This window comes from Passer domesticus, chromosome 3 (genome assembly GCF_036417665.1).
Source record: "Passer domesticus isolate bPasDom1 chromosome 3, bPasDom1.hap1, whole genome shotgun sequence".
NCBI classification, from domain to species: Eukaryota; Metazoa; Chordata; class Aves; order Passeriformes; family Passeridae; genus Passer; species Passer domesticus.
Window position 1 is genome coordinate 103,279,620 of NC_087476.1, and position 25,321 is coordinate 103,304,940.

General features: G+C 38.2%; 2 protein-coding genes across 8 annotated transcripts in view; one reads left to right on the top strand and one right to left on the bottom strand.

The window, feature by feature from the left end:
* GPATCH11 (G-patch domain containing 11) lies at positions 1 to 13,236 on the top strand. 3 transcript variants are annotated; one of them, XM_064414800.1, is made up of 9 exons: positions 1 to 377; positions 475 to 701; positions 1,553 to 1,594; positions 1,674 to 1,794; positions 2,519 to 2,609; positions 3,753 to 3,857; positions 4,631 to 4,712; positions 5,261 to 5,346; positions 9,090 to 13,236. In XM_064414800.1, exons 1-8 carry the CDS (start codon positions 331 to 333, stop codon positions 5,314 to 5,316), a joined length of 771 nt encoding a protein of 256 aa, XP_064270870.1. In that variant the 5' UTR covers positions 1 to 330; the 3' UTR covers positions 5,317 to 5,346; positions 9,090 to 13,236. The 3 variants fall into 3 exon arrangements, with proteins under 3 accessions (XP_064270870.1, XP_064270869.1, XP_064270868.1); XM_064414799.1 differs by lacking the exon at positions 9,090 to 13,236 and adding an exon at positions 8,023 to 8,567; XM_064414798.1 differs by lacking the exon at positions 9,090 to 13,236 and having other exon boundaries at positions 5,261 to 8,567.
* Positions 4,934 to 25,321, bottom strand: part of EIF2AK2 (eukaryotic translation initiation factor 2 alpha kinase 2) — a 26,509-nt gene continuing 6,121 nt past the window's right edge. For 3 of the 5 annotated variants that reach the window (XM_064414782.1, XM_064414780.1, XM_064414781.1), the window contains 14 exons: positions 23,994 to 24,108; positions 22,721 to 22,887; positions 21,713 to 21,830; positions 19,934 to 20,016; positions 19,029 to 19,119; positions 18,572 to 18,600; positions 18,265 to 18,402; positions 17,715 to 17,834; positions 16,532 to 16,639; positions 14,835 to 15,027; positions 12,106 to 12,231; positions 11,450 to 11,545; positions 8,474 to 8,536; positions 4,934 to 8,298 (listed from right to left, as the gene is read on the bottom strand). In XM_064414782.1, the coding sequence (XP_064270852.1) occupies positions 8,179 to 8,298; positions 8,474 to 8,536; positions 11,450 to 11,545; positions 12,106 to 12,231; positions 14,835 to 15,027; positions 16,532 to 16,639; positions 17,715 to 17,834; positions 18,265 to 18,402; positions 18,572 to 18,600; positions 19,029 to 19,119; positions 19,934 to 20,016; positions 21,713 to 21,830; positions 22,721 to 22,887; positions 23,994 to 24,108 (1,567 nt within the window). In that variant the 3' untranslated portion in view covers positions 4,934 to 8,178. The remainder of the gene's footprint in view (positions 8,299 to 8,473; positions 8,537 to 11,449; positions 11,546 to 12,105; positions 12,232 to 14,834; positions 15,028 to 16,531; positions 16,640 to 17,714; positions 17,835 to 18,264; positions 18,403 to 18,571; positions 18,601 to 19,028; positions 19,120 to 19,933; positions 20,017 to 21,712; positions 21,831 to 22,720; positions 22,888 to 23,993; positions 24,109 to 25,321) is intronic. The other 2 variants (XM_064414783.1, XM_064414784.1) reach the window with 2 other exon arrangements.

Genomic DNA, 25,321 nt, shown 5'->3' on the forward strand with positions numbered 1-25,321 from the left:
CAGGCGCCGCGGAGCTGTCGGGCCCGGTGGGTGCGCGGTTCCCGGGCTGCTCCCGCGGCTCTCCCGGCTCCCGGCGCTTGGCTGCGGCTCGCCGGCGCTCCCGGGCGTGGAGCGGCGTCGCGGCCGCCCGTGGTCGGCGGTAGCGGAGCCCGGGAAGACGCGCTGTGGGCTTGGGGCGGGCGCGGGTGCCCCGGGGCAGCCCGGCCCGGCGCGTTACGGTGTTTGCGTCCCTCGGCCCCTCCGTCCGGGGACGCGCAGAGAAATAAAATGCTCGGTAACACGCACTGACCGTGTCCATAGGCGAGGCGTCGGCATAGAGGCGTGCTAACCATGGAGGGAGATGAAGAGGAAGACTATATGTCTGATTTATTTATTAAGTAAGTAGGTAGTTCTTTTTTTTCTACTCCTCTTAAGTGATTGTAAACCTGTTAAAAAACAACCACGCTAATGTTTGCTGGAATTACTAACTCGCAGGCAGGATGTCAGGCCAGGTTTGCCCATGGTGAGGCGGGTGAAGGAAGCCATTCAGAAGGAAGAAAAGCAAAAAGAAGCCAATGAGAAGAACAGACAAAAAAGCATAAAAGAAGAAGAAAAAGAGAGACGTGACTTGGTACTGAAAAGTGCTTTGGGCAATGAGAACAAAGGCTTTGCTTTGCTCCAGAAGATGGGCTACAAGAGCGGCCAGGCCCTTGGCAAAAGTGGTAAGTTTGTCGCTCTCTGGAAGTGGTGTCTGTATTCAGTTATAGCTCAATATTTTACAGACTGCAGCTGTCACTTCATTTGGTGACAGGTCAATAAGTGCCTCTTGGAGAGCCACAGCATTACAGAACTGTGAAGGTGCTGTGACAGAACAAAATATGGGAGCAAATCCCTAAAAATTGAAGTAAAAGTAGTACAGAGTATTGAGGGATGCAAGGGAAGAGCAGCACTTGCAGCTCAGTATAGCACTTGTGTACTTGCATACCTACAGGAATTGCATGAAGGATGTTTTGATGGTTTTGCAAAGCTAATAGTGTTCAAAAAAACATCAGACCCTCTTGAAACTTATAGTTGGATTTTGAAAAAGAAACAGTACACACTGGCCTACCCTTATGAAGCCTTAATAGATGAAGCAAAATCAGTAAAACAAGGAATCAATAACTGCTGTGCCAGTTCAGCAACTCTGGCAGACAATCGCAATGAACTGGTCCAAACAGATTGTTTTTATTTTTCATCATTGCTGTGAGATTGCAGAATGAAAAGGCTCCAGAAGGCAGTAATAAAGCAGTCTTCATCACAGATATCTTACACCTGTCAGGTCAACACCTTTTCTTTCAGTTTGGTCCTGTCACGAAAAAGTTACATAGGATTCCAGCAGACGAGCTAAAAATGAGAGGCAGTTTCCAGAAGAGCTGTGTCATTTGTACTAAATGTATATTGATTGGGAAGTTTTCAGCTTCCAAGCAAAAAAATCACAATAATGGCAAAAGCAGCTTGCCTGCTTTAATATACTGCATAAATCATTGTTTGAGAAAAACTTGGGTTTTTTAATTGACTTTTTTTTCTCTCACAGGAGAAGGCATTGTTGAACCTATTCCTCTGAACATAAAAACAGGTTTGTGGTGCTTTCTGATTTATTTAGTTGGATGTCAGAGCTTCTCAACTGCTTACATTCATCTTTTAAACTTACATAGGCAGAAGTGGGCTTGGTCATGAGGAACTAAAAAAGCGAAAAGCTGAAGAAAAACTGGAAAACTATAGACAAAAACTCCATATGAAAAAACAAGCAAATGAACAAGCTGCAGATGAGTTCAGGTAAAGTCATACATATTCCTGATATTCCAGGAATGTCTAAATAGCAGTTCTTTTTATGCTTGATATTTGGTTATTTTAATGTGCTAGTATGTTTGAATGTTTTAAATGAAGGGTGAGAGGTACAATACAGAGTAATTGTTTCTCTGTATTGTATCTCTGTTTCTAAAGCAAAAGTAGATGAACACTGTAATGCTAAAAGCACGTGCTGCACCATTTAATTTTGTAATTGTTAGTAAGGCAAATAATATACATACTAACTTTTCTCAAGTCATATGCAGCTTTTTTAATTGGAGAAACATATATTTTGAAATATAAAATCCACAGATATTCCTAAGCACTGTTGGTACAACAGTTTTAAAAGTCAGAGTACATTTTTAAAGATTGTATTGTTTTGGTTTTCTCCTGATTTGTTTGTAATATATGGAGAAGAGAAACTGAGGAAAGGCTGTAGCTTTTGCAGATGTTTCGTGAACCACTTTTTTGTGTCTTAGGAAAACCTAATGAAGAAACAGTGTAGCATGGTCAGAAAAGGTATCTTAAAGGTATAATTCGCAAGAAATACAGGTGTGCTCCCTGTATGAGCAACAATGTCAGAATGACTTCTTAACTTTAATGTTGTTCAGGTCTGGGAAAGTTAGTAAGAATAGATTTTCAGGTTCTGTGGATGTCACTGCATTGTCACTGAGTGTCTACCTGCTTAGTCACCTCTGCTTGTTCTTAACAGAATAAGATTCAAAACCAAACAAGAAGAACGTAAGATGGAAGGGGACCTGCGAAAAAGTCAGAGGGCCTGCCAGCAATTAGACACACAGAAAGTGAGACCTGGGGGATTTTCTGGAGGGTTGGAAGGAAGACTTCAGAGGTTAGAGATACAGGCTACTATGCAGTGGTTCAGTTTTTGGAAGTTCTCTAAAATTTTGGGGTAACTTGCTTAAGTCTTCATGTTCGGCAATGCTTCAGCCCTCTTAAAATATTTCAAAGTCAATGTTTGTACCATTAAGATAGTTGAAGGTGCAAAACAACCTCATGGTAACTTACATGAGAACCTGTGGTTTTGCTTCTGCATTTTTCTGGTTATTTCTGAGCTGTTTGCATATCTTCCAGTAGCCAGTATCAGGCCTTCCTATATAAGGGTGCTGTTTGCCTCAAGTGAGGGAGCAACATCATCACACAGTGACATCACACAAACTGACATTGGGAATGGACTCTGGAAGTCATCGTGTTCAGCCTTCCTTCACAAGCAGAGTCACTTAAAGCAGGTTGTCTGGGACCAGGCAGATCTTTAGTACCTCCAAGAATGGGGATCATCACTGAGGGAATCAGCAGATTCACTAAAGTAGCGTTAAAAAAACAAACAAAAAACCCCCACAAAACTAAGGAAGGAATAACGTGGGTAATAGCAGTGAAGTACTATAAATTTTTGCCACTGGAAAACTTAAAGGTTTTTTTCTTCCTCTATTAACCAGGTAGAAGTTAAGAACACCTCACAAGTTCTGCTGAGATTGTTCTATACAACTTAGTTTGCTTCACATGAAGTCAGTTGAATTAAGCTTAGATCATCCTTGTTTACTTTTTTTCCTTTAACTTTACCTGAGGTGAAGCACCATGTGATCTCTTGATAAAATAACTTGGGACATGTCTTCAGCTGATAGCAAAGGTATCTGCTCACAGGTTTGGTGTGAGATTACATTGTTGTGTAGCCTTGCACATATCAAACATAGATGAAATAGAACAAGATGTTAGCATTGGCATGCATTTCATTGTAAAAAAAAAGTGAAAAAAGTGAAAAAAAGTATTGTGGACTGCTGTACTTACCTACAGCTTTAGTAATTCTTGGCTATACTATACATGCAAGTTTTAATGGCTAACAGCTCACTTCCTAGAAATTAATTTTATCCAGCATTTTACAAGAAAATTTACAGACGGATAACTTCCATTTAAATCCCTTGTTATGTAAGGATATTGGTGTTCCCAAGGAGACTTGGTTTTGGATAAAACCTGAAGAGGAAGACAAAAAGGATGAGGAAGACAAGGAAGATGAATGCACAGGCTCAGACTTAAGTGTAAGTTTAAGCTCTTCAACTGAATTAATTGCTCAATTCAAAACTGTATTAAATTCCTTGCAACAGTATGTATGTATACATACATGAATAAAGGATGTATGTATACATGTTTCCCACACTGTAGTAAAGGGCCTCTTTGCAATCCCAGAGCAGTGACTTTTATAGCAGTTACATGATAAATTATAAAATATTAAACCACTGATATACTGCTCATGTGTTTTGAGGCTAATCTTTGAAAAAATTAGCCTAGAAATTAAATCTTAAACATATTTTGCCTTAGCCAAGATGCACAAGATTACAGTTATTTGCTTTTGAGTTTTAATTTTGGTTTAAGTTTAGAGTCAATAATTTCTGAAAATGCTTCACAGAATATCTCAAGATAGGCATTGGAAATACATATTTTTAAGAACTAAATTACACAGCTTTTGTTAGCCTTGTGTGTTTGATTGGCAGAGATTAGGTGTGAAAAAAAACCCACACAAGATATCATATACAGGAAGTCGGGTAGCTAAGTAATATTTTTAGTGTTTTCTCTTCAGTGCAGGTTTCTTAGCTGGAAAGAAGGATAAACAAACAACAGCCATTAACTCTCCAGAGATCATGAATTCCTGTGCACTCTTCTACAAATGTGGGAAACTTCATGTCTTACTGAGCTACAGTATTGTGTAGCTTTTCCATAGCATTAGGTTAAACACCTTATTTTGGCAAACCAGTAGCTCAAAGTGGTTTATGTCATGAGGCCCAGGTCATCACATACCTGTACATATCTCTAGGTATCAGAAAAGCTACACATCCTGACAGCCTATTTGAGAGAGGAGCACTTCTATTGCATTTGGTGTGGAACAACCTATGAAGGTGAGAGTGAACCAAGCTTTTAGTAAGTGCTTTACTTTGCCTATGCAGCTAGACTCCAGCTGTAGAATATATCCTTTGTTTTTCTCCTACTGCAGCTTCTGAATCTGCAGAGCAAATTTACCTTCCAGGCCGCTGGTTTTTGCACAGAGCTTGGTACATATTGTTATTGTGACTGTTAGCCAAAGCAAACAAACAAAAAAACCCACACACACACAACAAAACACAGCAAACCATATTGAAATTTATTTAAATTCATATTAAAATTTAATTTAATTAGTTTTGAGAAAACATAATTCAGATGTTAAAACCAATATCAAAAAAAGCTGCAAAAGCTGGCACATGTTTCTGAAACAAAAACCATCCAGTTTCACAACACTAAAGAGAGTAGAATTTGTGTTTGCTGTTTTAAAACAAATTTGAGACTTACTAACTTGTAAACCTTGTATTCTATTTAATCTGTTCTACAAGGATTCTAGAAATAGTTCTAGCAACCATTTTTCCTTCCCTGAGCTGCAATTACTCACTTTTTTTTCCTGCTTATTCTGTAGACTCTGAAGATTTATCTTCAAACTGTCCTGGAGACAGTGCTGCAGATCATGACTAAAGCCAGTCTAAAGGAAGAAGCCCTAGAGAAGTATGTATAACTCATAGTATCTTTTAAAAGGCTTGGAGCTGTGCCATACTTAAGAATTCATACTAAAGTATGCAGAAGAAGAGTTTAAGTTGACAAGCTAATTCATATTTTCTGTTTGATGCACAATTTAATAGGAATTAAAACTTGGTATTTGTAATTGAGAGTTAGGTTGAGTCTTTCACAACTTTGTTTATGTGTTAGCCAGCTGGTAATAAAATTCAAATATGAGTAAAGGCATAAATATTGGCCAATCACTTTATTGCAAAATGTGTTAAATCAGGTTTTTTCATCTTTACAGAGATGCCTAAATACCAGACGGGTTTTTCTTACTATCTTAAACTTGGTCAGGAAAAAAAAAACTTGTGAAACGTGACAGCGATATTACTTGAACCAGTATTCTTTTGTATATAAAGATGCATATTTTCCATAATTAAATAGAATTAGATCATGATGGTGGGTTTTCATTTTTTTACATAAAAATACCTTTTAATTGACATTTTATTTTTGGGTAACAGCAGTTGCTACTATAACTAGCCATTTATAAAAAGATAATGCTGAAGTATACAAATACTACGCAGGGAAAATATATCAAAAAGTACTGGAACAAGCTACTGTTACAAACTGCTACAGTATTACTTAACAGCAAGAAGGTAATGATACTACTTTGCTCTGTCCAAAAACTGTAAAGGAAATGCATCCAAAAGATTGTCCATTTTCATATTATGAATAATTTCATAGAATTGTTTAGGTTGGAACACATCTTTAAGATCATCAAGTCAAACTGTATGTTAATTTTATCCCAATAGATTAAAGAGAAGAGAAAGCAGAAATAGTACTGTTGTACACAGACAATAGTACTATTGTCTGTGAAGATATATAATTTCTCACAGATCTGGACCACTGCAAAGAAATACTAATTAGTTTAGCATAGTGAAACACTTTATGAATTCCAGTCAAAGATAAGGTTAGGAAAGCATAAAGCTCTGATGGGATTCAGTCTGGCCAGGGATGTCAAGGAGAAGATCAAAGTCAAGAAAATCTAAAGAACTAGAGGTGCACAAGTCCATGGGACCTGCTGACATGCATCCACTGGTCCTGAGGGAACTGGCAAATGAAGTTGCTTGAGTTGGGATTGTTCAGCCTGGAAAAGAGAAGGCTCTGCGGAGACCTTAGAGCAGCCTTTCAGTACCTGAAGGGGGCTGCCAAGAGAGCTGGAAGGGGACTTCTTCCAAGGGCATGTGGTGACAGGACAAGGGGGAATGGCTTCAAAGTGAAAGGTTGAGATAAGATGTTAGGGAGAAATTCTTTACTGTGAAGGTGATGAAGCACTGGAACAGGTTTCCTAGAGAAGCTGTGGATACCCTGCTGCTGGCAGTGTTCAAAGCCAGGTTAAACAAGGCCTTGAGTAATGTCATCTACTGGAAAGTGTCCCTGCCCCGGGCAGGGTAGTTGAAACTGCATGATCTTTAAGGTCCCTTCCAACCCAAACCATTCTATGATTCCATACATTTCATTCATGATGAAGAGAAAAATGAAAGCGGTGTAAGGCCTTACAAAAGTATGTACAATCACATTCTTATTTAGCAACAAATACTTGCACCAGAACATCAGTAATTTCCCTAAGAATATAAATACCTTCATTTGTTTTATTTATTTTAGAGCAGTCACCCACTTTTAACTCATTTAACATTTCAGAAAAAGCATACAGTACTTTACATATTGCCTATTTTTGTGCTTAGAAATCTCTGCTCATTTGCCCTTATGGAGTTATGTTGACCCCACATCAAAGAACAGTTTGACAAGACAAAGCTCACAGACAAGCACCTGAAGGTCCAATGTGCCTTCTCACCCTGCTCCCCACACCACACACAGTACTTCAAGTTCAGGCAAGGCTGAACTCTGATGGATCCAAATGAAGAGTAGCAGAGAACCTGCTGTTCCCTTTTGTGGGGCTGGCAGTGGGCACACCAGAGGTACTAAGTACAGTTATTAAGGGTTAGGCATGCCTCAGTATTACAATAAGGGACTAAAACCTAGAAGCATGGGAATGTTTTAAGTGCTCTTTCAGCCTTGGATTTCAAATGGTTACTACTGAGGCAATTTTCCTATAATGAGAATTTTCCTATATTAATAGCACCTTGAATGTTCCTTTCCAAAAAAGACAACCATAAAAACCTAAACTTTTCAAAATTGAGATTTGTTCTAAATTAGATTTCCTAGAAGCTGAATGTTTAACATTTAAAGAAATCCTCATTTTACAAGTTTAAATTCCAGAGCACTGAAGGTGCTAGGTCATCAGCAGCTGTGAAGAGATAAGAAAACTTAAAGTACTGAAATTCAGTGGAGAATAACATGCACCTATTCCTCGTATCTTTTCTGCCAAAACCAGTCTCGGTACTAATGGGAGCATTCCAGTAATAACTAACAATATCACTGAACAAATCAGAAAGGTTTGAGTCACATATCACCAAGACAGCAGTTCTTCCATGGAAAGCAATAGATAACCTTAAGGGATAATGGATGCAGCACATGCAGGGATTTGGCACAACCCAGTTAGCACTTCAGCACATCAACATGATCTTCGAGGGGAAAAGGACCAGGTACTTATTGTACAAACCAGTCCAGCTCAGCTACAACCTATGTTTCCAGGTAAAAACTGAGTGTGATTTCTTGCAGATGTGCCCTGTCCTGGTTGCAGCCAGCAGACATGAATGGTGATGTGGCCAAGGAAAAGACACACCCCAAGTCTTGCTGTTGCTTCTGACATCTGTCATTTCATCAATTATAATAAATTCATCAAACTCTGGATTTAAACACAGTTTGAAAGGACATTCAATAAGAAAAATTTCTAAGTGCCTTCTCTTTATCAACAGACTTCACAAGGTCAAGTAAATGAGATATAGTGATTCTTCCTGAAGGGTCTGTTGAAAGCATCTTTTTGATTATGGATGCCTGCAAAAAAAATTAAATGTCAATAGTTTGGGTTTTTGGTTTTTTGTTTTTTTTTGTGTTTTTTTTTTTTTTTTTGTTGTTTTTTTTTTTTTTTTTTTGTTTTGTTTTGTTTTTGGTTTTTTTTGTTTACTTTTTGATTAATACAGTACCCAAAGAATATATTAAAATCCCATACCTCTGTTGGAAATTGGATGGTGAAGCTCTCTGGGAGCACACCTTGTCTAACAGAAGGCCATACCTGAAATTAATAAAAGAGAATAGTTTTGGTATGCTTTCATTTGTTATGTTTTCTATCTCCACTTTATGACCCATATAGTTTAGTGAAGTAGTTAGGAAAATACAAATGTACAGGAAATGTAAAGCTTCAAAAGGTAACTGTAAACAGTTTTAAAGTTGGGGCTTTTTTCATTTAGTTGGACTTTTCATCAGCTATTACCCATTTCTAAGCTTAAAAGCTTCACACACAACAATGACATGTTTGTTTCAATCATCCTCTGTTTCAGAACCATTATCTTTCTTTCCTTAATTTAAAAGCAATGGATTTATATTGTTTAATGACATTGAAAGAAAAGAAAAAAGCAAAACAACTGAATTTCTGTTTGCAAGCCAAGCAGGTGTGCTTCCTCCTTTTTATCATATTCAGTACCACACATTTATTTCTATGTCATTGTACAAAATGCTACGTGGACTTCAAAGCAACTAACAGAAGACTTGTCATTACATGCTATAGAAATGGCTTTTGGTTAACCTTTTTTTTTAATATGACACTGTCTCTCACAACATCCTGACAGGCAAGCTCAGGAAGAGCAGGCTGGACAAATGGATGGTGAAGTGGACTGAGAACTGGCTGAACAGCAGGTCCCAGAGGGTCACACTCAGCAGCACAGGGCCTGTCACCAGTGGTGTCCTCCTAGCTTCAGTACCGACCCAATATTGTTTAACTTGTTCATCAATGACCTGGATGAAGGGGCAGATGCCTCCTCAGCAAGTTCACTGATAACACCAAGTTGGAATGAGTGGCTGATACCCCAGAGTGCTGTGCAGGCCTCCAGAAGGACCACAACGGGCTGGAGAGATGGGCAGGGAGGAACCTTCTGAAAATCCACAAAAGAAAATGCAGGGTCTTGCACCTGGGGAGAAATAACCCTGGGCACCAGCACAGGCTGGGGGCTGATCTGCTGGGAAGCAGCTCTGTGGAGAAGGACCTGGGGGTCCTGATGGACAACAAGCCATCCATGAGCCAGCAGTGAGCCCTTGTGGCCAAGAAGGCCAATGGAATCCTGGGTCCATTAGGAAGAGCAGCACCAGCAGGCCAAGGGAGCTGATCCTGCCCCCTGCCCAGCCCTGCTGAGGCACATCTGGAGTGCTGAGTCCAGCCCTGGCTTCTCAGGACAAGAGAGACATGGAGCCCCTGGAGTGGCTGCAGTGGAGGGTACCAAAGATGTCTGAGGCTCTGGAGCATCTCTCTAATGAGGAAAGGCTGGGGGAGCTGGGCCTGTTCAGCCTGGAGAAGAGGCACTGAGAGGGGACCTCATCCATGCCTGTGAGTGTCTGAAGGGAGGTGCCAGGAGCATGGAGCCAGGCTCTGCTCGCTGCTGCCGAGCAATAGGACAGGAGGCAATGGGCAGAAAGTGATGCACAGGAACTTCCACCTGAACATGAGGAAGAACTTCTTTACTGTGTGGGTGACTGAGCACTGGAACAGATTGTCCAGAGAGGTTGTGGAATCCCCCCTGACTGGAGATACACTGGACACAAGTCCAAGTAACGTGCTCTAGGGAACCCTGCTTGAGGAGGTAGATTGGACTAGATGACCTCCAGGGGCCCCTTCCAACTTCACCCATTCTGTGATTCTACAAGTGGCTTTCTGGGTAAACAGAGCAGTCTGCTTAATTCATTTGCTGTTAACTAGTGTAATGTCTGCCTGAAGATGACAGTCATGGCTTAGCTGTGTATCCTGAATCATCAGCTATCCCTATAAGCCTGGCATAGCAGGCCCTTTCCAACCACTATCCAGTAGTGGTTGGAAAGGGCCACAGCTCCCATGACCTTGGAGTTTTTTCCCCTACTCTTTAGCAGTAGCTTTAGGCCTGTGACCCTACATGCTGGTGATCATCAAATGAACCAGATATTCAGCTCAGAATAATCAACTTTGCTTTTACATGATGCTCTTACAGCAGGGCTTGCCAGCACTAGAGTTTATCATGTTCCATTAAATGAAATTCTTTCTAAGCTAACGGAGCAGCTGAAGACCATCCTAGGACTTTCCATCCACATAACTTCCCCACCTGCCTGCAGAACACAAGATTTTTATAGTTTAACGAAATTATGCTTTTCCAACTATAAACACTGTGGAACTGTGCATGCATTTGCAGTCAACTGTGAGCAGGAACAGAAGGACTGAGGAGTACTGCAAGGTAGCTGGAGACAGCCAAGTTGAACAGACACACTGGTATGATCTTCTCACTGGAAAAATTATCTGATTAACAGTGTTCAAAATCTGAGTCCAACCACAATTACTTTAGACAAGATGCCCAGCAGCTACATCACTGTCCTACCAATATGTAGGTTTGCACATAAAAAGCTCAAAGCACATACAGGACACCTTTTCTAAAAAAGCATAAGTAATGAGGGGTTTCTTTTTGAAATAATATCTGTTTTATTTAAAGAAACCTCTTCCAAATCACTTTGGTTTTCATCTTGGGAAACTGCAAGGGTTTTGATTTGGTGGAAACTCTTCTTGCTGCACTGTGCAGTGAAGACAAGAGCATGGCAGAGACAAGACTCACCTATCCATAATTTTTAGTTTCTAAAATTAGAAAAATACTCCCTTTAAGTTTCTGATCAAATAAGAAGATACGTAAGAAACTTGACATCCTTTTTTGCTTGGCATTATTCTTTAGCATGCTTGGGCTTCAGTGTATATGTAGTAGGACAGAAGTGAAATAAACTGCAGTATTTCTTTCCTTCAGTTACGACATTTCAGCTGAGGTGTGAGGACTTACAGGCTTTATGGAAATGAATTAAGGTAAAAAAATGTAAATAGAGATAATACTCAAGACAAAGAGATTCCTTCTAGAATGGAATAAGTGATACCAGAAGCAAAGCAAAACAACAACTGTGGGAGTTCTTAAATTTAAAGATTACATACCTTAGTTTTTTCATGACAAGTGAATGCCGAAAGAATTTCAAACCAAATTAATCCCAATGCATAAATATCTACTTCCTTTCCATATCTGGCCCCAGCCTAGAAAGATTAGAATAGAATAATGTAAGTATCAAATCCAACTGGAGAACAGCACTTCTTAGAGCAAAATTGGAAGTCAGTAGAAATTTCCACCCCAAGGCTACAGGACTAGCCTTACTCAATATCCTTCTTAGTTGTTAACCCTTTCTGCCTCAGACCTGTTAATAGTGACTGAACACCCTGAAATTCAGACTTCTACAGACCTATACAGATAAAGCATGCCAATCATTGCCCTGTGACAAATAATGAAACAAACAGAGAAACTCAAATTATGCAATTAACAGGGGCCCTAAATTAAAATTTAAATATATGTCTGGCAGCCTGGTTATACAAGAGCAGTCCTTACAGCAAGCAGTGTCAGACTCTATGTTCACACAGAGCAAAAAACTTTGCCACGCTTTTGGTAAAGCTTTCTGCAGAGTACAGTTATCCTTTCATACAGTCATAGCAGGGAACTTTAGGCAACTTGCTTTAATACTGAGATTAGGATTGAGAACATCCAGTGCTGAGTTTATAGCGCATGTCTAATTACAGAGACACTAATGCAGCAGGATAATTACCTGTTCTGGTGCCATATACGATTTTGTTCCTCTGTTCTCAGTCAAAGTCTCAAATGCCACAGAAGTCACAAGACCGAAGTCACCTATTTTTATTTTATTATCATGTGATATGAATATATTCTGAGGCTATTTTCATATACATAAATAAAAAGAAAAAAAAAAATCACCAAATGACCAAGGTTTATCATCAAGCATAATCAGCCACAGAAGTGTTTCCCATAAAATTTGATGATTGTTCAGAAAGCAGCATTAAGAAACTGATGGTGTGAAAAGAGGAATAAGTTAAATCAATTTTTAAAAACACAAACTAAATTTCAAGTAGTACATTCTGCAGTAACTGCACCTCTTTTCCACTAGCTCTGTCATAACTGTGTCATGCTTTAATTGCTCTTCCAATACACTGCTCATATAATAGTCTACATCCCAAAGTACTTTTCACTCTTCAATCCTAGCCAGAACTTGATACACTTAGGCAAAGCATTTAGTCTTACATGGAATTCCACTCAAATCAGAGTTTCTCCTAGGCACAGAAGGATCATGTGTACTCAATCAAATGCAGAGTTAAGGCTTACTACAGGTGTCTCAGAGTATCATGTTTACATTTCCATTAAACCTCCCCTTTTTAAATTTGACAGTGTCATGGCTTAAGGTGAGTTGGCAACTAAGCACCATGCTGTGGAATGGGAGGGAGAATCAAAAGTAAATTTGTAAGCTGTGTTTAAAACAGTTTGATAATTGAAACAAAAGAAAAATTTAATAATAACGTTAAATAATAATGATAATAAAAGGATTAAAAAAAACCAAACCGAAACAAATTATGCACAGTACAATTGCTCAGCACCCACTGACTGATGCCAGATCTCCGTCCTAAGCCCAGATCAGCCCCTCTTCCATGTAAAATCTAGTCTTCGACTTAAAATAAGCACTACCTAGGAGCAACCAAAACATCAGTGTGTTATCAGCATTACTATAGTACTGAGCTCAAAACAAAGCACTGTACCCCCTACTTAAAAAAAAAAATTAACTGTATCCTAACCAAAACCAGAACATGAAGTCAAACAACTAAAAATAGAACTATATATCCTTCAATGAAGTTTCCCAAAAATAAAGAAACTACACTGCTGAATGTTTTTAAAACAAAACCAAATAGCCTCATGCTGTCTTTTACTCAAAGAAGCTCCAGTGGACCATAAGACCAGGAGATACTTAACAGGAGATCTTCATGTAAAGAATGCTCTGTGTAGTTGTTCTGTTCAAGTCTGACCATGACTACCCATATTTAATATAGTACCTATAGCTGGCTACACTATTTAATGACTCTGTTCCTAGCAGGCACAAATTACTTTAATCTCAGCTTGACCCTATCCTGCAACTTTGATTCTGGGCTATGGAGATCTCAGATGGCCAAGCACCTAAGCTGACAGCAGAGCAGAGGAGAGCTCCTCAATTCAAATACAGGTAGAAGAGTTAGCAGTATAACTTGGCTCTGGTCAGGAGAGGGTTAATTTGTACAGTAATCAGTGGGGAATACATGGCTAGGACAAGGAGGTTATTCTGTATCACCTCATGTCATTTTTTGGGAACGGGGGAAGGATTCGCTTCCGGTTCATGGGAGCATGGCATGATCAGGTAGAGCTCCACAGTGAATTTTTTGCATGTGAATCACCCTGTTTTTAGACTTCTGGTTTTAATGTTGTTACTGTTTTTGTCTGTGTTTGTCTTCTTATCTCATTGCTGTTTCTAGTAAATTGTTCTTATCTCAACCTGTGTTCTTTACCTTTTGTGCCTCCAGTTCTCCTCTCCAGCCTGCCACAGGGGAAGGGCAAGTGAGCAAGCAGCGTGTGGATCCAGTAGGAGCATTAAATTGGAGAATACCACTCCACTCCTGATCAACCACAGCCTCATTCCTACCTCAGCTTGTAGGCCATGAGACTCCTCATCTCAGGGTCAAGGGTTTGAACCCCATGTTGAGCATCAAATATGCCAGGGTGTGTAGGGGATCAAGTGAGGCATGTGTGGGTTCACTGGAGCTGCCTGCTGTGAAGGGACTTCAGTCCCAGCTGTGACGGTCTCTGGTGGTGGGAATTTGCCTGCCAGAGTGGCTCCCAAGTGGTCAGGCAGGGAAGTTAACTTAACCCTAGGAATGCCACCACACTAATGATCTTTTTTACTGAGTGATTTAAAACCCTGTAAGCAACATTATAGCTTCCATCCTGAAGCCATGAAGGCTTTGTCCCTTAGAATCTTTACAGTGAAATAAAATCTTCTTATGACTGTGCACCTCTAGAGACAAAGTCTATCCAAAACTGTAGCATTCAAACATTAATATGCATACACAAGACAAAAGTAACTAGAGCAGGGATAGTTTAGCTATCCTAATACATGCTGTGTTTGATAACAGAACCAAGAACCACTTCCTAGACTCAACTTTTCTTTTTCCAATAGGCAGCTTGTGACCCAGTAACACACTGAAAATGCCTGTTAGTTGATGACTACTGACTCTCTGAATTATTGTATTCTGAGATCTTCCAAGTTCACCTGATTTTAGGATGAGGTTTAACCAGCTGCTGAAAGAGAATCAATCACTAGCAATATCCAAAGAAGCACACTAGTAGGGTACACAACAGAGTTAGCAAAGACTATAACAATTTAACATTCTATGAAATTCCAGTAAGTATACTACCTGTAACCTTTTCTTTTTTTTTTCTTTATTTACCTATCTTACATACCTTGAGGTCTCGATGAATTAACTTTTGAGAATGAATATATCCCACTCCTTTCACTATTTGTAAAAATTTGTTTTGTGCCATTTCATGATACTTTCGGTCTTCGTTAGTTTTTGCAACCCAGTTTTCCAATGTTCCTTGTTCACAGAATTCCATTTGGATGAAAAGACAGAGAATTTTCTGGTTTGGTCTCCAGCTTCAAAAGAAAATTACATAGCATATTGGAATTGGCAAGATACAATTCTTCCCAAATAATTTTCAAAAGCCCTTTTTGCTAATAATTATTTTTGGAGTTACCCAAAACAAAATCTGCAAGTCCTTTAATTTTACAGGAAGATACTAGAGCAATTTGTATTAAATAAAAAGGACTGCAACCCAAACAACTGCTTAGTTGCTACATATTCCTGGAATATTTCTGAAGTTTTGCTTGCTTTCTAGCAAGTTTCTAATTTCACACTGGTAGTTTTCTGAAAGCCCAAGTTCCATTTCCCTCATACCTAGAAACATGTCCTATCCAGGAAGAAATACCACTGTCCTTGGCTCCATCTGGCCTTGTAGGAACTGCTGCAAGACCCTGACACATGTTCTCTATTCTGCTCAAGAGATACAGCATCAGCCTTCCTATCCTGCCCAGAATTGTCATGTTCTTTCCAACTCTGTCCTGTCAAGAGGGTCGTGCAGTGACCATTTTTGACATTGGGCTGCTAGTCACAGAAACCCTTCTGAGAACTGGAAATCTAGATGAAATATATTCACCCATCTGGCAGCCTCCCACATTCCAGAGAAGCCCCTAAGACAGGCTGAGGCTGGAGATGGCGAGGGGAAGGAAAATAGAAAGAGAAGCATGCACTGGTTTTTTTCTACGTACACTGTGTGATGAGTGCCCTTGAATAAAGCTGCTCAAAGCACAGAAAGAACAAGCATTAAATGGCTCAGGACTCTGTAGTCTTGAGGTCAGGGCATGAATTACAGTCTGGGACCTCTGCTTTGAGGACTTTTTTTTTCTGTTACCCAGTAACTGTTTAATGTAAAATATATACATGATATTGGGGCTCCAACATATTAATGGTTCCATTTTGACAGACCTTTTCCCCCCCGTTTTACTGCTTACTTCATGAGCACAGTAATGGAGAGGTATCATGCCAACCATAATTTTGAATCCATTAATATTTTATGGCTCTAAGTAAGTATGGCAGCCTATCTGAAGAGTATGAATTCACAGCCAGTGAAAAAAGCTTACGACAGAAGCTTGGAAAAGTTAATAGTCTAACTTACAAGTAAAACTCTCACCACTGTTTTATCACAAGTCTCGGTGTCAAAAGGCTACCTCTAAATTAAAGAGTATTTAATTTTGTATTCCTTTTCTAAACAATCAAAACTGTTTCAGTCATCATAGTTAAAATACTAACTTATTACAAAAAAAGAAACTTCTGATCATGAAATTGGTAGCCAACTGTCAGACAATTTTTCTGTTGTTAATTCTTGCCCCAAATTTTGAGTTCTGCATTCTTACTCTTTCCTATAAATTCATTAAGTTCCATACATTGAGAGAGGAGTGAAATATAAAACTATATCATGTACCTTATTAATCAAGGAAAAGAAGATATTTGTAAAATAACTGATAACCAATTATCAATAGCATGAAGTTCACTACAGCTGTGAAAAAAGTTTGTGAATGCAAACTATAATTTTGTAGTTACCTTGAGTCTGGGTACTTGATATAGTCATCCCCTTTCCAGCTGAAATGATAGCGCACTATGTTCTCATGTGTAAGTCCTGCAAGCCCTTGTGCTTCACGCTCTACTTTCCTATTGGGGGGGCAAAAGAATTAAAAAAAAAAAAAAAAAGACATTTCCCTAATACAATGTAATACAAAGTTAAATAAAAGATAGGCTATCAAGTGGCAGGTTACAGGTAGTTTTACATTAATTTAGAAACAAAGCATAATATTCTCCTTAATATTCAAGTTCAAAGGTCAAAACTGAAGTTACAAATCTGATAGGTTTTCTTTCATCTGCTCAGTTATTCAAAGTGCAAAAAGTGTTTTAACCCCATTAGGAATTAAATCCCCATTCAAAAAAAGCTGAAAAAGCAGGTAACTGCAAACCCACCAGCAAAGCAGCAGTCATTACCTGAAGAATCAGTAGGTTTTCAGTATTGTCAGGTTAGCAATACCAATGAAAATAACATGTATTTGCAAAGAACACAAGAATCCAAAGGGAAATGTACACATTACAGAATTTAAGGGACAAGTATCTCCAACAATTTAAAACATTTTCAAGAGATAACCTAAAAAATTACATTTTTCAACTGCTAATAAAATACTCCACTAGGTAACAGAAAATTATTTTTAAAAAAAATTAAGATCATCTTTATCTGTTGAGACTTATAAAAGACAAGTAACACAGCATGAGAGTAATGACTACATGGGTCAGATATAAAGCATTTTCCAATTACAAACCACAAAATTTATTACATGGATTTTTTTTTCTGTAATTATAGTTATTTTGCATTACTGATATGGAAATTTTCCATGTAGCCTCTCAAAAGTAACAGGGCTGCTTTAATAATCATCAGTTTCCTTCACACACAGTTTGCAATATTAGCAACCAGATAACTACTGTGTTCAGGGAAAAGAGAACTTAACACACCTACATTTTTACAGCTCCAATAGAAATTAACCCATTACATGCAAAAATTAACAAAGGTTCAGGACCACTTTCAGCTTAAATTGCAAATAAGGAAAACAGTTTACTAGAAAGGACAGATAATTAAAAATGAAAATCACTTAAATGCTCCTAGTATTGTTGAAGAGAGAAAATAAAGTATTGACATATTGATTAAGGTTGTCCTAAAACACAGAAATAAACATTCAGTACATACTCTGTGAATTCAACTCGTTTGATTGCATAGGTTTTCTTATCACACTTTGATGTTGCCTTGAAAACATTCCCAAAACCACCTGCACCAATAGGCTCTATTCCTTCAAAATGTTCGAGAAATCTTAAAAAAAAAAAAAAAAAAAAAAAAAAAACACAATTATACTTAATTTTCAATTAAGGATATAAAAACAATCTTGACAGATTTAATACATCTACTGCAATATCATTCTGCAGTCATCATTTGACCAATCTACAGGTTTAAATCAGAGCCTTGGAGATGAATACAAGGGAAACTGACCATTCCAGGCATGTCAGGTAACTACCCTCACATCTTCACATGAATGACATTTGGTTTAAATGCTTTAAATATCATTACTTGTTAATTTCTATGCTAGATTTGAAATTTCCAGGAAAAAAATCTAGTATCAATTTTCTTTGAAAGTTCTTTTCACAGCAGTATTTTCCCTCCTTCTACTGCAAATAAACAAACAAATCTAGATTCATACATACTGTTACTGCCTTATAAATAATTTTTAAAAAATCCTTCTTACGTTTTATTGACAGTGTGCGGACTCCCATTCTCTTCTCCAGTATTTGTGTCCACATCTGGCAAACTTGCATTTGAATCTGACATATTTGCTCCCTCTTCCTTGTTTCTTACAACACAAGCAAAATTAGCTGCCAATTTTCTTTAACAAGGATAAAAGCAAAATTTATAAGGAGTCATTTTTCTAACACATGATGAGAAAATAAATCTACCTGCCAATAGCAGCATTTTTTTACTAGAGATAGAAAAAATAAATGTATTTAAGGTATATATTATTTAGAGGAGATAGCAATCTAGAAATAAACACATACCTTTTGGCCTTCAAACTTTGTGCATTTCTCTACATGGAAAACAGAAAAAAAAAAGCCTGAGGTATCCTGAATTTTTTTCAGTGCAGTCCGTTTAAAACATGTCTGATAATGTATCTAGGAATTGCCTATAAATATGATCATACCTTATGTAAACAATGTCATAAGAATGAATTTTAGCTCAGTGTTTTTCACATGAGCAAAAACATGCATAACATTATCATTACAAATAATGAACTTAGTTTGACCCTTTTCTTGGGAAGACTGGCATTTCTTAAACACTGCATAAATTTGATCCACAATACAGAAGGTTAGCATTACTGAACATTCATAGGAAAAATGCATGTATTTTCCAGTGATTAGTGGATAAAACAACAAACTGATGTTACACTCTGACAAGAAGCATGCCCTATTCAGGGTCGAAAATGTAATTATGAGGAAGATAATTTTCATACTATACCTGCAAAGGTGAAGGCTTTTCACATACTGCCATGTCATTCATTTTTTCTACCAACTTTGCAGATGAGTCAGCAAAGCAAATGCTGTTTTTACTGGAAAATAATGGACTATTTTTAGGTGAAGGTAACACAATAATAAATAAAATTATTGTCACAAGAAAAGTACCAAAAAAATCAGAGTTTTTAAAGCAAAACCTGAAAAAGCATTAACAATCATGACTGATTTAAACTACAAAACATCCTGCTTGAAAACTATTAAAAGAACAAGACATTGTAATATTCTTCTTTATTTCTATTATAAAATGAGCCTATGATATCTAGAAGATAGAAGAATATAAAAGTGGTAGTGGCACTACAGGTAAACTGCTGGTTCTTAAATCACATATCAAACTTAATGCATATTCAGTTTCTTTTGCTAAGCAAATTTTTCCCTTTGGTTGAAATGAAGATTCATGTAGAATGAAAAAAGGGGGAAAACAAAATGAAAAAAGGGAGAGAAGAAAGCAGAATATGGAGCACTGGAGAGTACTGAAATTGAATTACACAGAATTCACAAGAGTGTCACAATAGGAAAATGACTGTTAAAATGGCATTAAATAATGCTATTGAATGAGGTAGGGTAATTCATTTACATCACAGAAAAAATGCTTCTGAAAGAACTACCAATCATAAAATGTGAACAAATCAGAGAGCTCTAAACTTACTATAAGCTATCCTGTACAGACTCACATAAAACTGCACAAGTAGAACAAACTTCGCTCTGAAGTTTAAGGAACAGAAGTTAAAACTAGATGGTTTTATACTGCAATAAAACAATAAAATTATATATTTTATTTAGAACTAGATTACATTACCCTACAAGATGACTAAATATATTGTTATCACTTTAGCAGTGAACCCAACTTACTCTGAGTCAGACTCAGCTGGCACTTGAGAGGAATTGCTGTATTTGCTAAATGTAGAACTGCCATTAGATCTTTCAGTTTCCATCTGAAAAAAAAAAAGAAAAAAAAGATAAGCCAAGAATGTTTAACAAAATCACAAACAAATCCCTAGTGCAAAAGATAATGTCCAGAGAGAGCAGAGGGAAGATTACAGGATCCTAAGAGCAAGTTGGTAACTCACTAAACATTCAAAGCCCTGCAGAAGAAAGGCATCTGCCCAATTTCCACCCAGAGAAAGGAAAACACAGGGCCCTGTCACAGTGAGGGTACTATACAGACACATTTACAAAATAGAGTCTGGATTCTATTCAAAACCAGGATAAGAGTTATGGAAAGCAAATATCTTCATTCTGTTGCTGCATGTGCAACTGCTGTGTGGAAAATGAGACATATGTAACTTTTGATATATGTAATCAGCAGAACTGAAAATCTGAGTCAGTACAAATTGACATTCAATGTCTTCAGCACGAAAACACTGCAAAACTCATAACTAAATTAGGGTTGAATAAAAAAAATATCCCAAATACTCAGTAGAGGCTCTTCCCCTTCCTCCCACTACCTATGTCATAAGAGCACAAAAGTAACATTAAAAGCAACAACTACAATGGATATAGACAACCACCTTACAAAAAGTCAACAATTTTTTTTTCATGTTTCCTGGTATTCCATCACAGTATCATGGACACAAAAACACAGGGTTTATGTTTAAATGAGAGCCAGCAAATAAACCCCTTTTTTTTTAAATACAGGAGTACTGGACCTTTACTACTTTTTACCAGATTACATTTTGTTTGTTACACAGACATCACTGAGAATTAATAAAAATTAAAACCAACCCAAAACAACCCAATTGAAATTTAGACTATATGGTATACAGGTTCTGTTTGAGGTAATAAATTTCAGACTTCAATGAAAATAAAAAGATCCATGGGTTTGCAACAAAGGAAGATATTAAGAAAGGCTCCTAGAGCTATAATACGACATTAATTAATTGCATGGTTGACTTAAAAACAATTCTAAAAGCATTTAAAATTCAGAGTAACATCCAAATAATTTTAAAAGTACTTAAAAGTAAAAAAGGCTTCTTCCCACCCCTATTCTGCCATTCCTTCCCTTAAACTATCCTCCATTTAGTTAGTTCATATGTTCTGTACATTTCAGAAGTGGGTTTGAATCACTACTGGAATTCTGATAGTTTTTTGCACATGTGGAAATAACAGCTGCCAACATGAAGACAACAGCTCTGCTCTCCAGAGGATGGTGTCAGCAATTGTTTCATAGGACTCTGCCTTGGAACACTAGAGAAGGCAAGTCCCGTTCATTCTGACTCCTGCTTTTGCCTCTCACATTACACAATAGATTTTTGATCCAACTGAGGACAGTAAAAGAAGTAGGTTCATAGTCTGCCAGCTTAACAACACTTCTCACAGAAGACAACTGGTATACGAGTTGGAATTTTAAAATTTTTAAAATGTGTGTATCCTTGAATGTCCTTCTGACAACATATCAGACCTATTCTGAAACACCGAGAGATATTGTTTGTTAATAGTTTGGGTTTTTTAATCCAGAACTGAATAAAGAAGCACAACATAAATTCTACTAACAATAGCCCAACCAACATACTAAAATACGGATTGTTTTCTGCTTCAATGGCACACATGGAATATGCTTTTAAATACAATAAAGAAATTGGTTCAAAGACTTAAATTTCTGTGAAAAGGCTAAATATAGCACATATTTACCTTCTCCTTATTTACCTTCTCATATGCTTCCTTTGCTGCAGCTTGTTTTGCAGCAGCTAGGGAAGGTCCAGTTCCCCTTCCGTACAAATGACCACTAATCATACAGCTAACAAAATGCCTGTAAAATACAACAGGGAATCGAGTCTTGTATTCCATAGGACAAGACTCAATTTATGATTTTTAAACAGTACAATCAAGTGACATTACAGAATGGAAATCTGAAGTATACATCTTCAAAACAGCGTTTTCCATATACATTTAATGTAGTTAATAATGGTAAGTAACTAATTTGTTGTGCCTTAAAGATAACTCACTGGAGAGCAGCACTGCAGAAGGGCACCTGTGTATCCTGGTCAGTGGCAAGTTGAACCTGAGTCAGCAGTGCCCTGGCAGCCAGGAGAGCCAACCCTGTCCAGGGGGGCATCAGGCACAGCATCACCAGCCAGGCAGGGGAGGGGATTGTCCTGCTCTGCTCTGCTCTGGGGCAGCCTCACCTCGAGTGCTGGGGGCAGCTTTGGGATCCACAATGTAAAAATACATTAAATTATTAGAGAGTGTCCAAAGGAGGGCAACAAGGATGGTGAAGGGCCTTGAGGAGCAGCCATGTGGGAAGCAGCTGAGGTCACTTGCTCTGTTCAGCCTGGAGGAGACTGAGGGGAGACCTCACAGCTTCCTGTGAGGGGAACAGGAGGGGCAGGCACTGATCTCTTCTGTCTAGTAACCAGTGACAGGACTCAAAGAGAGAGCATGAAACTGAATTAGGATAAGTTAAGGTCAGATATTGGGAAAAGATTCTTCACCTAGAGGGTGCCTGGACACTGGAAGATTCCCCAAGGAAATGGTCATAGCACCAGCCTGACAGAGCTCAAGACGCTTTTGGATAATGCTCTCAGGCAGATGGTGTGACTCCTTCTAAAGATTCAGCTAACATGACCAAGGATAACTAATGGTAGCATTAGTAAACACAGAAAGTATTAGAAGGAAGCAGGAAGGTAAATTATATCTTACGTGGGAGCATGGGCATCTCCAATACAAGTTTTAGTATAATCAACTATTTGACACGACCTCTGTGAAAAAATATTTAACAGGCTGACATAATCTTTGTCCGGTGCAGGCGATGAGGTTGTTTGAGTTGTCGCTAACTCTGCAGCTGCCATATTTGAGGAACTGTTATGCTATAAAACAAACAAAACAGGTAACTTGAAAACTTAAGCTTGAAAACACATTAAGATAAACAGTGCACAAGAACTAATATAGCTGCAAGGTTTGTCCACATTTCAAAACACTCTTAAGAAATCCCAAAGTTTCCATTAACTCAGTCCTTTGTTGCAAAGGACAGACATGCCAAGCATAATTATTACATTTTGAATAAATGGAAACCTGGCTTTCCAAGTACTTTTGCCTTTAACAACCTCTCATCATGCCTCATCCCACCCTTTTTAGGAAAACATAGGGAACAAGCTGTGAAGAAGGGATGGCAGCAGGATGCTGCTGATGCTCCCATTTAGCAAAGGCTGCAAACACTCCTGTGCATGTACAGAGGGGAAAGCAGGACTTTTCAGCTGCCTCATGATTAGTCAACATCAGTAACCTATCAGCAGACATGCAGCAGTTGTGTTAAAGTAATGACAGTGAGACACAATAAAAGCCATACAGAAAAAGGTAAGGAAAGATTTCACTCAAAAGGTACTAAGAAGCATTCAGAGTCAAAAAGAAAAATAAAGAACAGCAAATAAAGAAAGGCAAAACACTTGGCAGAAAATCAAGGAACAAAATTCAAACCTAGACTTAATCAAGGAAAGTTAGAGTACATAACTAGCTCTACTGTAAAGAATATAATAAAAAGGGAAAAAAAGATTATTTATAACAAGTGAAAGTAAGCAGTTTCTTTAGCAGAGTGGCAACAGACACACTGAGTAATTCCCTACAAATATTTTGAAGACATTGAATCACTGAACAATTGTCAAGATATAAAAGGACCACTGCCCACATTGGACAAACCAAGGCAGCTTAACAAAGGCAAACACGTTTCCTTATCCTCCTGTAATAGCAGAGGAGGAAACAGTATTAGATATCAACCCTATAGGAAAAAAAATAAGGAAAACAATTCACTGATAAAAAGTAGAAAAGTGAAACAAAGACAGCTTGAATAATTAGAAACTGTTTCAAATTAAACAACATTTTATCAAAACATTTTATCTACTTTCAGATATTAATCTTCAACATTTACTACATTATATGTGATAGTAACCCCTCAAACTTAATCCTACTAATTACTCACCTGTTTCTCAATCATTTCCCATGCTTCTTTTGCTGCTACTGCTTTTGCTTCTTTTTTACTTTTACCGGTGCCTCTACCATATTCCTCATCGTTTATTCTGACAACAACTGTGAACCTGCAATGAAGGAAACTTGTTTAAAACATTGCTACATTTTTCCCACATATATACTTTAATAACCTTAACAGAACTTCGGGGTTTATTATCTACAAAGCACTATAGGATACACCATGGGAAGTACTGAAGCATTAATGTGGTTTTTTTATATCAAACCTATGACTATCATAATTCTTTATATAAATATTTTTAAAATTTTCTTTTCTAGTCACAAATTATTAGTTCCAACTAATACACACTTTATTAGTTCCAACAGTACTTTTAACTGCTTAACTGCTTTTTAAAATCAAAATAATGTACTTGTTAAAAGCATAAGAATGGATGAGGTCAGCACTGTTACAAGCAAGGTTGTAAAGCCCTAATACCAGGACACATCTCAGTAGTGTGACACTACATAAAGGAAAGATTAGCTTATTTTGGTTTCATGAAACCAGATGTGAGATTACACTCACCTTTAACACCCTGTGATGTACACTGCTTAGTAAGAGCAAAAACCACATCTGGTGCTTGTGAGACACGAATTTAAAGGCAGTAATAAAAAAAGCCCCACCAAAACAAAAAAAAATTCACCAACAAACAAACACAGGCCCCAGTCCTGCCTTCCTCTGCTCAGCTGCTGATCCTTCCCTGCCTTTCTCTGCTCAACTGCTGATCCCTTCCCTCTGTCCCTCCATTCTACAACTGGGCACGTCCTGCTTCCCATATGGCAACTCCACGAGTCAGAATGGGACTCTGACGCAGCTCAGGACTGACAGTACTGGACCCGGCTGGGATGGGGTTACCTTTCTTCAGGGCAGCCAGAATGGTGCTGTGTTGTGGCTTTGGAACCAACACAGAGTTAATGTTTTACCTACTGCTGAGTAGTGCTTGCACAGCACCAAAGTTTATTCTTTTTCCCACTCTGGTCTTCCAGGAAGCAGAGGAAGGAAATGTGAGAAGCTGGGAAGAGACACAACCACGGCAGGTAGCCAGAGGGATATTCCATGCCCTATGGCATCACACTCAGCAATAAAAGCTGGGAGATGAAGAAGGAAGAGGGGATACTCATGGCTATATGTTTACCTTCCCAAGTACACATTGGACATGATGAAGCCCCACTTTCTTGGAAACATCTGCCAGCTGATGGGAAGGAGTAAGCAACTTCTTTATTTTGCTTTGCTCACACATCCAGCTATGCTTTGTCAATTAAACTGTCTTTATCTCAACCCACAAG

Coding starts and splice junctions, on each gene's coding strand:
- GPATCH11 (XM_064414800.1), top strand. CDS start 331: ATGGAGGGAGATGAAGAGGAAGACTATATGTCTGATTTATTTATTAA. Junction 378..474: donor ATGTCTGATTTATTTATTAA/GTAAGTAGGTAG, acceptor ACTAACTCGCAG/GCAGGATGTCAGGCCAGGTT. Junction 2,610..3,752: donor AGCAATTAGACACACAGAAA/GTGAGACCTGGG, acceptor TTGTTATGTAAG/GATATTGGTGTTCCCAAGGA.